We start from the raw sequence: 15855 nt of genomic DNA, 5'->3' as shown, positions 1-15855 counted from the left end.
GGGACGGAGGGGAACGAGGAAATGAAGGGGAACGGAGGGGACTAGGGGAAGAGGGGAACGGAGGGGACTAGGGAGATGAAGGGGAACGGAGGGGACAGAGGGGACTAGGGAGATGGAGGGGACTAGGGAGACGGAGGGGACAGAGGGGACTAGGGAGATGGAGGGGACGGAGGGGAGACGGAGGGGACAGAGGGGACTAGGGAGATGGAGGGGACGGAGGGGAACAGAGGGAACTAGGGAGATGGAGGGGACAGAGGGGACTAGGGAGACGGAGGGGAACGGAGGGGACAGAGGGGACTAGGGAGACGGAGGGGACTAGGGAGACGGAGGGGACTAGGGAGACGGAGGGGAACGGAGGGGACAGAGGGGACTAGGGAGATGAAGGGGAACGGAGGGGAACAGAGGGGACTAGGGAGATGGAGGAGACTAGGGAGATAGGGAGATGGGGAACGGAGGGGAACAGAGGGGACTAGAGAGATGGAGGGGAACGGAGGGGAACGGAGGGGACTAGGGGACAGGAGGGGACTAGGGAGAAGGAGGGGACTAGGGGAACAGAGGGGACTAGGGAGATGGAGGGGACTAGGGAGATGGGAGGGGAACGGAGGGTACAGAGGGGACTAGGGAGATGAAGGGGACTAGGGAGATGGAGGGGAACGGAGGGGACAGAGGGGACTAGGGAGATGGAGGGGACGGAGGGGACAGAGGGGACTAGGGAGAAGGAGGGGACTAGGGAGACGGAGGGAACGGAGGGGACTAGGGAGATGGGAGGGGAACGGAGGGGAACAGAGGGGACTAGGGAGATGAAGGGGAACGGAGGGGAACAGAGGGGACTAGAGAGATGGAGGGGAACGGAGGGGAACAGAGGGGACTAGGGGAACGGAGGGGAACGGAGGGGACTAGGGAGACGGAGGGGACTAGGGAGAAGGAGGGGACTATGGAGAAGGAGGGGACTAGGGAGAAGGAGGGGACTAGGGAGAGAAAAAAAAAGGGAAAAAAAGGAGGGGACTAGGGAGAAGGAGGGGACTAGGGAGAGGAGGGGACTAGGGAGATGGGAGGGGAACGGAGGGGACAGAGGGGACTAGGGAGATGAAGGGGACTAGGGAGATGAAGGGGAACGGAGGGTAACAGAGGGGACTAGGGAGATGGAGGGGAACGGAGGGGACAGAGGGGACTAGGGAGATGGAGGGGAACGGAGGGGACAGAGGGGACTAGGGAGATGAAGGGGACTAGGGAGATGAAGGGGAACGGAGGGTAACAGAGGGGACTAGGGAGATGGAGGGGAACGGAGGGGACAGAGAGGACGAGGGAGATGGAGGGGAAGGGGAGGGGACTAGGGAGACGGAGGGGGACGGAGGGGACTAGGGAGACGGAGGAGACTAGGGAGACGGAGGGGAACGGAGGGGACTAGGGAGACGGAGGGGAATGGAGGGGACTAGGGAGACGGAGGGGACTAGGGAGACTGTATCATATCCTGTACCCCACTCTATCCTACCCCAACCCATCCTACACTACCCCATCCGACCTCATCCTACCCCAATCTACCCCAACCCATCCTACCCCACTGTATCCTATACCCCACTCCATCCTACCCCAACCCATCCTACCCCACTCTATCCTACCCCAACCCATCCTCCCCCAACCCATCCTACCCCACTGTATCCTATCCTATACCCCACTCCATCCTACCCCAACCCATCCTCATTCTATGCTACCCCAACCCATCTACCCCAACCCATCCTACCCCAACCCATCCTACCCCACTGTATCCTATCCTATACCCCAACCCATCCTACCCCAACCCATCCTACCCCAACCCATCTACCCCAACCCATCTACCCCAACCCATCCCATCCTACCCCAACCCATCCTACCCCAACCCATCCCATTCTATGCTACCCCAACCCATCCCACCCCAACCCATCCCACCCCAATCCCATCCCACCCCAACCCATCCCACCCCAACCCATCCCACCCCAACCCATCCCACCCCAACCCATCCATCCCACCCATCCCACCCCCAGCTCAGTTATCCCATGGCCCATCCCACCCCAACCCATCCCACCTCAACCCATCCCACCTCAACCCATGCACCATGACTCAACGCTTTGGATCCCACCTCTAAATGGCATTTATTATTATTATTATTATTATTATTTATTATCAACCCATCCCACCCTCAACCCATCCACCCTCACTCCATCCCACCTCCACTCCATCCTACCCTCACTCCATCCCACCCAACCCATCCTCTAATTCCATCCTACCCCACTCCATCCTAACCCCACTCCATCCTAACCCACTCCATCCTAACCCACTCCATCCTAACCCACTCCATCCTAACCCACTCCATCCTAACCCACTCCATCCTAACCCACCCATCCTAACCCACCCATCCTACCCCACCCCATCCTACCCCACCCCATCCTACCCCACCCCATCCTACCCCACCCCATCCTCATTCTATCATATCCTGTACCCCTAACTTTATCCTGTACCCCACCCAACACCACCGTACCCCACCCCCCTCCACCTACCTCTTCCCTCCAGACTACTGTGTAGCCGTCTCTCTGCCGTGTCCAGCAGCTGTCTGGAGGTCTTCCACAGCTGGCAGTGACAGCAGGCCAGGTCGAAGGCAGCCATGGCAGGGGGGCTGAGCTCCTCCAGGAGGGAGTGCAGGAGGCCTGTCCCTGGGGGGTCCAGGACACAGCGGCCCAGCCAGTAGCCCTCCTCCAGGGACGGAACGGGGCGACCAGGGGTGGAAAGGAGACGGTCTGCCACGTCAGAGACTGAATAGAAAGCCATGCCTAACGAGAGACAGACAGGGAGTCAGCCTCTAACCCCACAGACAGACAGGGAGTCAGCCTCTAACCCCATAGACAGACAGGGAGTCAGCCTCTAACCCCATAGACAGACAGGGAGTCAGCCTCTAACCCCACAGACAGACAGGGAGTCAGCCTCTAACCCCACAGACAGACAGGGAGTCAGCCTCTAACCCCACAGACAGACAGGGAGTCAGCCTCTAACCCCATCCCTACAGACAGGGAGTCAGCCTCTAACCCCATCCCTACAGACAGGGAGTCAGCCTCTAACCCCATAGACAGACAGGGAGTCAGCCTCTAACCCCACAGACAGACAGGGAGTCAGCCTCTAACCCCACAGACAGACAGGGAGTCAGCCTCTAACCCCATAGAAAGACAGGGAGTCAGCCTCTAACCCCATCCCTACAGACAGGGAGTCAGCCTCTAACCCCATCCCTACAGACAGGGAGTCAGCCTCTAACCCCATCCCTACAGACAGGGAGTCAGCCTCTAACCCCATCCCTACAGACAGGGAGTCAGCCTCTAACCCCATCCCTACAGACAGGGAGTCAGCCTCTAACCCCACAGACAGACAGGGAGTCAGCCTCTAACCCCATCCCTACAGACAGGGAGTCAGCCTCTAACCCCATAGAAAGACAGGGAGTCAGCCTCTAACCCCATAGAAAGACAGGGAGTCAGCTTCTAACCCCATCCCTACAGACAGGGAGTCAGCCTCTAACCCCATAGAAAGACAGGGAGTCAGCCTCTAACCCCATAGAAAGACAGGGAGTCAGCCTCTAACCCCATAGAAAGACAGGGAGTCAGCCTCTAACCCCATAGAAAGACAGGGAGTCAGCCTCTAACCCCATAGAAAGACAGGGAGTCAGCCTCTAACCCCATAGAAAGACAGGGAGTCAGCCTCTAACCCCATAGAAAGACAGGAGTCAGCCTCTAACCCCATAGAAAGACAGGGAGTCAGCCTCTAACCCCATAGAAAGACAGGGAGTCAGCCTCTAACCCCATAGAAAGACAGGGAGTCAGCCTCTAACCCCATAGAAAGACAGGGAGTCAGCCTCTAACCCCATCCCTACAGGCAGGGAGTCAGCCTCTAACCCCATAGACAGACAGGGAGTCAGCCTCTAACCCCATCCCTACAGACAGGGAGTCAGCCTCTAACCCCATCCCTACAGACAGGGAGTCAGCCTCTAACCCCACAGACAGACAGGGAGTCAGCCTCTAACCCCATCCCTACAGACAGGGAGTCAGCCTCTAACCCCATCCCTACAGACAGGGAGTCAGCCTCTAACCCCACAGACAGACAGGGAGTCAGCCTCTAACCCCATAGAAAGACAGGGAGTCAGCCTCTAACCCCATAGAAAGACAGGGAGTCAGCCTCTAACCCCATAGAAAGACAGGGAGTCAGCCTCTAACCCCATCCCTACAGACAGGGAGTCAGCCTCTAACCCCATCCCTACAGACAGGGAGTCAGCCTCTAACCCCATCCCTACAGACAGGGAGTCAGCCTCTAACCCCATCCCTACAGACAGGAGTCAGCCTCTAACCCCCCCATCCCTACAGACAGGGAGTCAGCCTCTAACCCCATCCCTACAGACAGGGAGTCAGCCTCTAACCCCACAGACAGACAGGGAGTCAGCCTCTAACCCCACAGACAGACATCCCTAACCCCACAGACAGACAGTCAGCCTCTAACCCCATCCAGACAGACAGGGAGTCAGCCTCTAACCCCACAGAAAGACAGGGAGTCAGCCTCTAACCCCACAGACAGACAGGGATCCCTAACCCCACAGACAGACAGGGAGTCAGCCTCTAACCCCATCCCTACAGACAGGGAGTCAGCCTCTAACCCCATCCCTACAGACAGGGAGTCAGCCTCTAACCCCATCCCTACAGACAGGGAGTCAGCCTCTAACCCCATCCCTACAGACAGGGAGTCAGCCTCTAACCCCATCCCTACAGACAGGGAGTCAGCCTCTAACCCCATCCCTACAGACAGGGAGTCAGCCTCTAACCCCACAGACAGACAGGGAGTCAGCCTCTAACCCCACAGACAGACAGGGAGTCAGCCTCTAACCCCACAGACAGACAGGGAGTCAGCCTCTAACCCCACAGACAGACAGGGAGTCAGCCTCTAACCCCACAGACAGACAGGGAGTCAGCCTCTAACCCCACAGACAGACAGGGAGTCAGCCTCTAACCCCACAGACAGACAGGGAGTCAGCCTCTAACCCCACAGACAGACAGGGAGTCAGCCTCTAACCCCACAGACAGACAGGGAGTCAGCCTCTAACCCCACAGACAGACAGGGAGTCAGCCTCTAACCCCACAGACAGACAGGGAGTCAGCCTCTAACCCCATCCCCCAGACAGGGAGTCAGCCTCTAACCCCACAGACAGACAGGGAGTCAGTCTCTAACCCCACAGACAGACAGGGAGTCAGCCTCTAACCCCACAGACAGACAGGGAGTCAGCCTCTAACCCCACAGACAGACAGGGAGTCAGGCTCTAACCCCATCCCTACAGACAGGGAGTCCCCTACAGGACAGGGAGTCAGACTCTAACCCCATCCCTACAGACAGGAGTCAGCCTCTAACCCCATCCCTACAGACAGGGAGTCAGCCTCTAACCCCAACAGACAGGGACAGACAGACAGGGAGTCAGCCTCTAACCCCACCCCTACAGACAGGGAGTCAGCCTCTAACCCCATCCAGACAGACAGGGAGTCAGCCTCTAACCCCACAGACAGACAGGTAGCCAGCCTCTAACCCCACAGACAGACAGGGAGTCAGCCTCTAACCCCACAGACAGACAGGGAGTCAGCCTCTAACCCCACAGACAGACAGGGAGTCAGCCTCTAACCCCATCCCTACAGACAGGGAGTCAGCCTCTAACCCCATCCCTACAGACAGGAGTCAGTCAGCCTCTAACCCCATCCCTACAGACAGGGAGTCAGCCTCTAACCCCATCCCTACAGACAGGGAGTCAGCCTCTAACCCATCCCTACAGACAGGGAGTCAGCCTCTAACCCCATCCCTACAGACCTAACCCCATCCCTACAGACAGACAGGAGTCAGCCCTAACCCCATCCCTACAGACAGGGAGTCAGCCTCTAACCCCATCCAGACAGACAGGGAGTCAGCCTCTAACCCCACAGACAGACAGGGAGTCAGCCTCTAACCCCACAGACAGACAGGGAGTCAGCCTCTAACCCCACAGACAGACAGGGAGTCAGCCTCTAACCCCACAGACAGACAGGGAGTCAGCCTCTAACCCCACAGACAGACAGGGAGTCAGCCTCTAACCCCACAGACAGACAGGGAGTCAGCCTCTAACCCCACAGACAGACAGGAGTCAGCCTCTAACCCCACAGACAGACAGGGAGTCAGCCTCTAACCCCACAGACAGACAGGGAGTCAGGCTCTAACCCCACAGACAGACAGGGAGTCAGGCTCTAACCCCACCCCTACAGGCAGGGAGTCAGACTCTAACCCCAACCCCAACTCTACAGACAGGGAGTCAGCCTCTAACCCCAACTCTACAGACAGGGAGTCAGCCTCTAACCCCAACTCTACAGACAGACAGGGAGTCAGCCTCTAACCCCACCCCTACAGACAGGGAGTCAGCCTCTAACCCCACAGACAGACAGGGAGTCAGCCTCTAACCCCACAGACAGACAGGTAGCCAGCCTCTAACCCCACAGACAGACAGGGAGCCAGCCTCTAACCCCACAGACAGACAGGGAGTCAGCCTCTAACCCCACAGACAGACAGGGAGTCAGCCTCTAACCCCACAGACAGACAGGGAGTCAGCCTCTAACCCCACAGACAGACAGGGAGTCAGCCTCTAACCCCACAGACAGACAGGGAGTCAGCCTCTAACCCCACAGACAGACAGGGAGTCAGCCTCTAACCCCACAGACAGACAGGGAGTCAGCCTCTAACCCCACAGACAGACAGGGAGTCAGCCTCTAACCCCAACTCTACAGACAGACAGGGAGTCACTTCTAACCCCACCTCTACAGACAGACAGGGAGTCACTTCTAACCCCACCTCTACAGACAGACAGACATCCTCTAAACCCATCTCTACAAACAGGGAGCCAGTCTCGAACCCCACCTCTACAGACAGGGAGTCAGCCTCTAACCCCACCTCTACAGACAGACAGACAGACAGCCTCTAACCCCACCTCTACAGACAGACAGACAGCCTCTAACCCCTCTCTACAGACAGACAGGGAGTCAGCCTCTAACCCCACCTCTACAGACAGACAGGGAGTCAGCCTCTAACCCCAACTCTACAGGGAGTCAGGCTCTAACCCTACCTCTACAGGGAGTCAGGCTCTAACCCCATCTCTACAGACAGACAGCCTCTAACCCCGCCTCTACAGACAGACAGGGAGTCAGCCTCTAACCTCTCCTCTACAGACAGGGAGTCAGCCTCTAACCCCACCTCTACAGACAGACAGACAGCCTCTAACCCCTCTCTACAGACAGACAGGGAGTCAGCCTCTAACCCCACCTCTACAGACAGACAGGGAGTCAGCCTCTAACCCCACCTCTACAGACAGACAGGGAGTCAGCCTCTAACCCCAACTCTACAGACAGACAGGGAGTCAGCCTCTAACCCCAACTCTACAGACAGCCTCTAACCCCAACTCTACAGACAGGGAGACAGCCTCTAACCCCAACTCTACAGACAGGGAGCAGCCTCTAACCCCAACTCTACAGACAGGGAGCCAGCCTCTAACCCCACCTCTACAGACAGACAGGGAGTCAGCCTCTAACCCCTCCTCTACAGGGAGCCAGCCTCTAACCCCAATGCTACAGACAGGGAGTCAGCCTCTAACCCCAATACTACAGACAGCCTCTAACCCCAATGCTACAGACAGCTTCTAACCCCACCTCTACAGACAGACAGACAGACAAACAGGGAGTCAGGCTCTAACCCTACCTCTACAGGGAGTCAGGCTCTAACCCCATCTCTACAGACAGACAGCCTCTAACCCCGCCTCTACAGACAGACAGGGAGTCAGCCTCTAACCTCTCCTCTACAAACAGGGAGCCAGGCTCGAACCCCACCTCTACAGACAGGGAGTCAGCCTCTAACCCCACCTCTACAGACAGACAGACAGCCTCTAACCCCTCTCTACAGACAGACAGGGAGTCAGCCTCTAACCCCACCTCTACAGACAGACAAGGAGTCAGCCTCTAACCTCACCTCTACAGACAGACAGGGAGTCAGCCTCTAACCCCAACTCTACAGACAGCCTCTAACCCCAACTCTACAGACAGGGAGACAGCCTCTAACCCCAACTCTACAGACAGGGAGCAGCCTCTAACCCCAACTCTACAGACAGGGAGCCAGCCTCTAACCCCACCTCTACAGACAGACAGGGAGTCAGCCTCTAACCCCAACTCTACAGACAGGGAGACAGCCTCTAACCCCAACTCTACAGACAGGGAGCAGCCTCTAACCCCACCTCTACAGACAGACAGACTAACCCTAACTTGACAGAAACACACACAGATCTTTATAGAGTAGAAGGACTTATCTAACAGAGAGGATGAATGAGTTATAGTTTTCACACACGATAAGAGGACATTCACAAAGTAAAAGCACCTAAATATCCGTCCTATCAAATGAGAACCGAGCAGGCTTGTGTTAAGACAGGTAGGATGTTATGTGGAAGACAAGATACACAAGAACGATCATACGGAAGTCTCCTTGATTGTTTCACTTCAGTTGACTGCCCTGACCGTACGTCAAAATAATTAACGTACCTGCAGCGGCAGCACTCCCGATGGCCTGCAGGGTGGAGCGCCCACTACTTCCCAGGCGACTACGCCCCGGGGCGGGCGCCACGGCCGTCGCTCCCAGGCCCTCTGAGGAAGACGAGGACGAAGATAAAGAGTGGGTCTCCATCTTCTGCTCCACGCGACCCAGCTCCTCCAGGACTTCCCGGTAACGCTCCATGAAGACCAGTTCCCCAAAGCACCATGACCCCTCCAGGCCAAACATCAGAGACACCTACACAGAGGTCAAAGGTCAGAGACACCTACACAGAGGTCAAAAGGTCAGAGACACCTACACAGAGGTCAAAAGGTCAGAGACACCTACACAGAGGTCAAAGACACCTACACAGAGGTCAAAGGTCAGAGACACCTACACAGAGGCCAAAAGGTCAGAGACACCTACACAGAGGCCAAAAGGTCAGAGACACCTACACAGAGGCCAAAGGTCAGAGACACCTACCCAGAGGTCAAAAGGTCAGAGACACCTACACAGAGGTCAAAAGGTCAGAGACACCTACACAGAGGTCAAAGGTCAGAGACACCTACACAGAGGTCAAACGTCAGAGACACCTACACAGAGGTCAAACATCAGAGACACCTACACAGAGGTCAAACATCAGAGACACCTACACAGAGGTCAAAGGTTAGAGAAACCTACACAGAGGTCAAAATGTCAGAAAAACCTAGACAGAGGTCAAAAAAGTTAAAAGAAGCCTAGACAGACAGATAAGAGGACCAGGATGGGACCAACCAGAGATGTAAACCACGTCACACAATATCACAACACTACATGCTGCCCAACCCAACAGCCAGTCCTAACTCACTCCCTAGACCGTCCGCGTGGCTCCAACCCGTCAACCCCTGTAGGTCTGATGGGTTGGAAAACAGGTATAAGAGATGTATTTGTAAAGCTTTCACCAATATTGAAGATGGCCTTAAAGATCTGCAATTATTGAAGGAATCGGGACAAGAGGAAGGGGGGTCCTACCCTGTAACCCTGGGTCCTACCCTGTAACCCTGGGTCCTACCCTGTAACCCTGGGTCCTACCCTGTAACCCTGGGTCCTAACCTGTAACCCTGGGTCCTAACCTGTAACCCTGGGTCCTAACCTGTAACCTAACCCTGTAACCCTGGGTCCTACCCTGTAACCCTGGGACCTACCCTGTAACCCTGGGTCCTAACCTGTAACCCTGTAACCCTGGGTTCTAACCTGTAACCCTGTAACCCTGGGTCCTACCCCGTAACCCTGGGTCCTACCCAGTAACCCTGGGTCCTACCCCGTAACCCTGGGTCCTACCCCGTAACCCTGGGTCCTACCCCGTAACCCTGGGTCCTACCCCGTAACCCTGGGTCCTACCCCGTAACCCTGGGTCCTACCCCGTAACCCTGGGTCCTACCCCGTAACCCTGGGTCCTACCCCGTAACCCTGGGTCCTACCCCGTAACCCTGGGTCCTACCCCGTAACCCTGGGTCCTACCCCGTAACCCTGGGTCCTACCCCGTAACCCTGGGTCCTAACCCTGTAACCCTGGGTCCTAACCCGTAACCCTGGGTCCTACCCTGTAAACCCTGGGTCCTAACCTGTAACCCTGGGTCCTACCCTGTAACCCTGGGTCCTACCCTGTAACCCTGGGTCCTAACCTGTAACCTAACCCTGTAACCCTGGGTCCTACCCCGTAACCCTTGGTTCTAACCTGTAACCCTGGGTCCTAACCTGTAACCCTGGGTCCTACCCTGTAACCCTGGGTCCTAACCTGTAACCTAACCCTGTAACCCTGGGTCCTACCCTGTAACCCTGGGTCCTAACCTGTAACCCTGGGTCCTAACCTGTAACCCTGGGTCCTAACCTGTAACCCTGGGTCCTAACCTGTAACCTAACCCTGTAACCCTGGGTCCTGCCCTGTAACCCTGGGTCCTACCCCGTAACCCTTGGTTCTAACCTGTAACCCTGGGTCCTAACCTGTAACCCTGGGTCCTACCCTGTAACCCTGGGTCCTAACCTGTAACCTAACCCTGTAACCCTGGGTCCTAACCTGTAACCCTGGGTCCTAACCTGTAACCCTGGGTCCTAACCTGTAACCCTGGGTCCTAACCTGTAACCCTGGGTCCTAACCTGTAACCCTGGGTCCTAACCTGTAACCTAACCCTGTAACCCTTGGTCCTAACCTGTAACCTAACCCTGTAACCCTGGGTCCTAACCTGAAACCCTGGGTTCTACCCTGTAACCCTGGGTCCTAACCCGTAACCCTGGGTCCTAACCCGTAACCCTGGGTCCTAACCCGTAACCCTGGGTCCTAACCCGTAACCCTGGGTCCTAACCCGTAACCCTGGGTCCTAACCCGTAACCCTGGGTCCTAACCCGTAACCCTGGGTCCTAACCCGTAACCCTGGGTCCTAACCTGTAACCCTGGGTCCTAATCCGTAACCCTTGGTCCTAACCTGGTGTGCTTCCATGTAGTTTCCTCGGCGGATGCAGGCCATGAGCAGGGACTCAGGTGGAGACAGCATGGCCGGAACTACCCAGCTACCCATACTTCCACAGGGGCACACCTCCCACTCCGACCGCCCGGCTCCGCCACTTCCATCTGGAACAGGGGTCAACAGTTCGAGAAGGAACCACGCTGAGTATACCAAACATTAAGAACACCTTCCGAATATTGAGTTGCACCCTGTTTGGCCCTCAGAACAGCCTCAATTCGTCTGGGAACGGACTCTACAAGGTGTCGAGAGCGTTCCACAGGGATTCTGGTCCATGTTGTCTCCAATGCTTCCCACAGTTGTGTCAAGTTGTCTGGATGTCCTTTGGGTGGGTGGACCATTCTTGATACACAGGGGAAACTGTTGAACGTGGAAAAACCCAGCATCGTTGCAGTTCTTGACACAAACCGGTGCGCCTTGGCACCTACTACCAAACCCCGTTCAAAAGACACTTAAATATTTTGTCTTCCCCATTCACCCTCTGAATGGCACACGAACACGTAATGGCTCAAGGGCACACGTAATTAGGAAATACCATAACAACTTAGCAGAAAATAGGCTTTATAGGCCTTGTGAAAGTATTCGGCCCCCTTGAACTTTGCGACCTTTTGCCACATTTCAGGCTTCAAACATAAAGATATAAAACTGTATTTTTTTTGTGAAGAATCAACAACAAGTGGGACACAATCATGAAGTGGAACGACATCTATTGGATATTTCAAACTTTAACAAATTGAAAATTAAAAAATTGGGCGTGCAAAATTATTCAGCCCCCTTAAGTTAATACTTTGTAGCGCCACCTTTTGCTGCGATTACAGCTGTAAGTCGCTTGGGGTATGTCTCTATCAGTTTTGCACATCGAGAGACAGCTCGAGCTCAGTGAGGTTGGATGGAGAACATTTGTGAACAGCAGTTTTCAGTTCTTTTCACAGATTCTCGATTGGATTCAGGTCTGGACTTTGACTTGGCCATTCTAACACCTGGATATGTTTATTTTTGAACCATTCCATTGTAGATTTTGCTTTATGTTTTGGATCATTGTCTTGTTGGAAGACAAATCTCCGTGCCAGTCTCAGGTCTTTTGCATCAGGTTTTCTTCCAGAATGGTCCTGTATTTGGCTCCATCCATCTTCCCATCAATTTTAACCATCTTCCCTGTCCCTGCTGAAGAAAAGCAGGCCCAAACCATGATGCTGCCACCACCATGGTTGACAGTGGGGATGGTGTGTTCAGGGTGATGGGCTGTGTTGCTTTTACGCCAAACATAACCTTTTGCTTTGTTGCCAAAAAGTTCCATTTTGGTTTCATCTGACCAGAGCACCTTCTTCCACATGTTTGGTGTGTCTCCCAGGTGGCTTGTGGAAAACTTTAAACAACACTTTATGTGGATATCTTTAAGAAATGGCTTTCTTCTTGCCACTCTTCCATAAAGGCCAGATTTGTGCAAAATATGACTGATTGTTGTCCTATGGACAGAGTCTCACACCTCAGCTGTAGATCTCTGCAGTTCATCCAGAGTGATCATGGGCCTCTTGGCTGCATCTCTGATCAGTCTTCTCCTTGTATGAGCTGAAAGTTTAGAGGGACGGCCAGGTCTTGGTAGATTTGCAGTGGTCTGATACTCCTTCCATTTCAATATTATCGCTTGCACAGTGCTCCTTGGGATGTTTAAAGCTCGGGAAATGTTTTTGTATCCAAATCCGGCTTTAAACTTCTTCACAACAGTATCTCGGACCTGCCTGGTGTGTTCCTTGTTCTTCATGATGCTCTCTGCGCTTTTAATGGACCTCTGAGACTATCACAGTCTAGGTGCATTTATACAGAGACTTGATTACACACAGGTGGATTGTATTTATCATCATTAGTCATTTAGGTCAACATTGGATCATTCAGAGATCCTCACTGAACTTATGGAGAGTTTGCTGCACTGAAAGTAAAGGGGCTGAATAATTTTGCACGCCCAATTTTTCAGTTTTTGATTTGTTAAAAAAAGTTTTAAATATCCAATAAATGTCGTTCCACTTCATGATTGTGTCCCACTTGTTGTTGATTCCTGAAATGTTGAAGCCTGTGGCAAAAGGTCGCAAAGTTCAATGGGGCCGAATATTTTCGCAAGGCACTGTATGTTGCTTCCTGTGTCACCTGAGGGGCTGCTTACCTGATGGGCTGCTTACCTGGGGGGCTGCTTACCTGGGGGGCTGCTTATCCGAGGGGCTGGCTGCTTACCCGAGGGGCTGGCTGCTTACCCGAGGGGCTGGCTGCTTACCCGAGGGGCTGGCTGCTTACCCGAGGGGCTGGCTGCTTACCCGAGGGGCTGGCTGCTTACCCGAGGGGCTGGCTGCTTACACGAGGGGCTGGCTGCTTACCTGAGGGCTGGCTGCTTACCTGAGGGGCTGGCTGCTTACCCGAGGGGCTGGCTGCTTACCCGAGGGGCTGGCTGCTTACCTGAGGGGCTGGCTGCTTACCTGAGGGGCTGGCGCTGACCTCTCCCTTGTGTATCTCTGTGGAGGGTTGTCTGTCAGAGTGTTGTCGTCTAGGCCTTTTCCTCCTCCTGACCCCAGTACTGCTGCTTCTTCCTTTTAGACAGGAGGCAGGACTGGCTGCTGGAGACACCTGGGGCTGGGTGGGGGGGTCTGAGACTGGGGTAGCAGGGTAACAGTTAGACCTGGGGCTGGGGGGTCTGAGACTGGGGGGTAGCAGAGGTAACAGTTAGACCTGGGGCTGGGGGTCTGAGACTGGGGGTAGCAGAGGTAACAGTTAGACCTGGGGCTGGGGGGGTCTGAGACTGGGGGGTAGCAGAGGTAAAAGTTAGACCTGAAGCTGGGTGGGGTGGGGGGGGGGGGGGGGTCTGAGACTGGGGGGTAGCAGAGGTAAAAGTTAGACCTGAAGCTGGGTGGGGTGGGGGGGTCTGAGACTGGGGGGGTAGCAGAGGTAAAAGTTAGACCTGAAGCTTGGGGGGGGGGGTCTGAGACTGGGGGGTAGCAGAGGCAGTTAGACCTGAAGCTGGGTGGGGTGGGGGGGGGGGGTCTGAGACTGGGGGGTAGCAGAGGTAAGAGTTAGACCTGGGGCTGGGGGGTCTGAGACTGGGGGGTAGCAGAGGTAAAAGTTAGACCTGGGGCTGGGGGGGGGTCTGAGACTGGGGGGTAGCAGAGGTAAAAGTTAGACCTGAAGCTGGGTGGGGTGGGGGGTCTGAGACTGGGGGTAGCAGAGGTAAAAGTTAGACCTGAAGCTGGGTGGGGTGGGGGGGTCTGAGACTGGGGGGTAGCAGAGGTAAAAGTTAGACCTGGGGCTGGGGGGTCTGAGACTGGGGGGTAGCAGAGGTAAGAGTTAGACCTGAAGCTGGGTGGGGTGGGTGGGGGGGTCTGAGACTGGGGGGGTAGCAGAGGTAAAAGTTAGACCTGAAGCTGGGTGGGGTGGGTGGGGGGGTCTGAGACTGGGGGGTAGCAGAGGTAAAAGTTAGACCTGGGGCTGGGTGGGGGGTCTGAGACTGGGGGGGTAGCAGAGGTAAAAGTTAGACCTGAAGCTGGGTGGGGTGGGGGGTCTGAGACTGGGGGGTAGCAGAGGTAAAAGTTAGACCTGAAGCTGGGTGGGGTGGGGGGGTCTGAGACTGGGGGGTAGCAGAGGTAAAAGTTAGACCTGGGGCTGGGTGGGGGGTCTGAGACTGGGGGGTAGCAGAGGTAAAAGTTAGACCTGGGGCTGGGTGGGGGGTCTGAGACTGGGGGGTAGCAGAGGTAAAGTTAGACCTGAAGCTGGGTGGGGTGGGGGGGTCTGAGACTGGGGGGTAGCAGAGGTAAAAGTTAGACCTGAAGCTGGGTGGGGTGGGGGGGGTCTGAGACTGGGGGGTAGCAGAGGTAAAAGTTAGACCTGAAGCTGGGTGGGGTGGGGGGGTCTGAGACTGGGTAGCAGGGGTTAGACCTGGGGCTGGGTGGGGGGTCTGAGACTGGGGGGTAGCAGAGGTAAAAGTTAGACCTGGGGCTGGGTGGGGGGGTCTGAGACTGGGGGGTAGCAGAGGTAAAAGTTAGACCTGAAGCTGGGTGGGGGGGGGGGGTCTGAGACTGGGGGGTAGCAGAGGTAAAAGTTAGACCTGAAGCTGGGTGGGGTGGGGGGTCTGAGACTGGGGGTAGCAGAGGTAAAAGTTAGACCTGAAGCTGGGTGGGGTGGGGGGGGTCTGAGACTGGGGGGTAGCAGAGGTAAAAGTTAGACCTGAAGCTGGGTGGGGTGGGGGGGGTCTGAGACTGGGGGGTAGCAGAGGTAAAAGTTAGACCTGAAGCTGGGTGGGGTGGGGGGGGGGGGTCTGAGACTGGGGGGTAGCAGAGGTAAAAGTTAGACCTGAAGCTGGGTGGGGTGGGGGTCTGAGACTGGGGGGTAGCAGAGGTAAAAGTTAGACCTGAAGCTGGGTGGGGTGGGGGGGGGGTCTGAGACTGGGGGGTAGCAGAGGTAAAAGTTAGACCTGAAGCTGGGTGGGGGGGGGGGTCTGAGACTGGGGGGTAGTAGAGGTAACAGTTAGACCTGGGGCTGGGGGGGTCTGAGACTGGGGGGTGGCAGAGGTAACAGTTAGACCTGGAGCTGGGTAGGTGGGGGGGTCAGAGACTGGGGGGTGGCAGAGGTAACAGTTAGACCTGGAGCTGGGTAGGGGGGGGTCAGAGACATAGACCCATATTCACAGATAATCTCAGAGGAGTGCTGATATAGCCTAGGGATAATGTTGTGGACAAGAGGAGCTGATCCTAGATCAGAAGACACTATGAATACACACACCACCGAATTTACAC

The 15855-nt window shown here is 55.7% G+C and overlaps 1 protein-coding gene across 1 annotated transcript in view; it reads right to left on the bottom strand.

The window, feature by feature from the left end:
• zfyve26 (zinc finger, FYVE domain containing 26) overlaps positions 1 to 15855 on the bottom strand; it is a 118564-nt gene that overhangs the window by 73738 nt on the left and 28971 nt on the right. Inside the window, 4 exon segments of the mRNA XM_046367552.1 lie at positions 2535 to 2804; positions 8595 to 8841; positions 11045 to 11190; positions 13549 to 13722. Coding sequence (XP_046223508.1) covers positions 2535 to 2804; positions 8595 to 8841; positions 11045 to 11190; positions 13549 to 13722 — 837 coding nt within the window.

The sequence above is a fragment of the Oncorhynchus gorbuscha genome, linkage group LG10 (genome assembly GCF_021184085.1).
Source record: "Oncorhynchus gorbuscha isolate QuinsamMale2020 ecotype Even-year linkage group LG10, OgorEven_v1.0, whole genome shotgun sequence".
NCBI lineage: Eukaryota > Metazoa > Chordata > Actinopteri > Salmoniformes > Salmonidae > Oncorhynchus > Oncorhynchus gorbuscha.
This window is presented reverse-complemented; position numbering and strand designations above follow the sequence as displayed.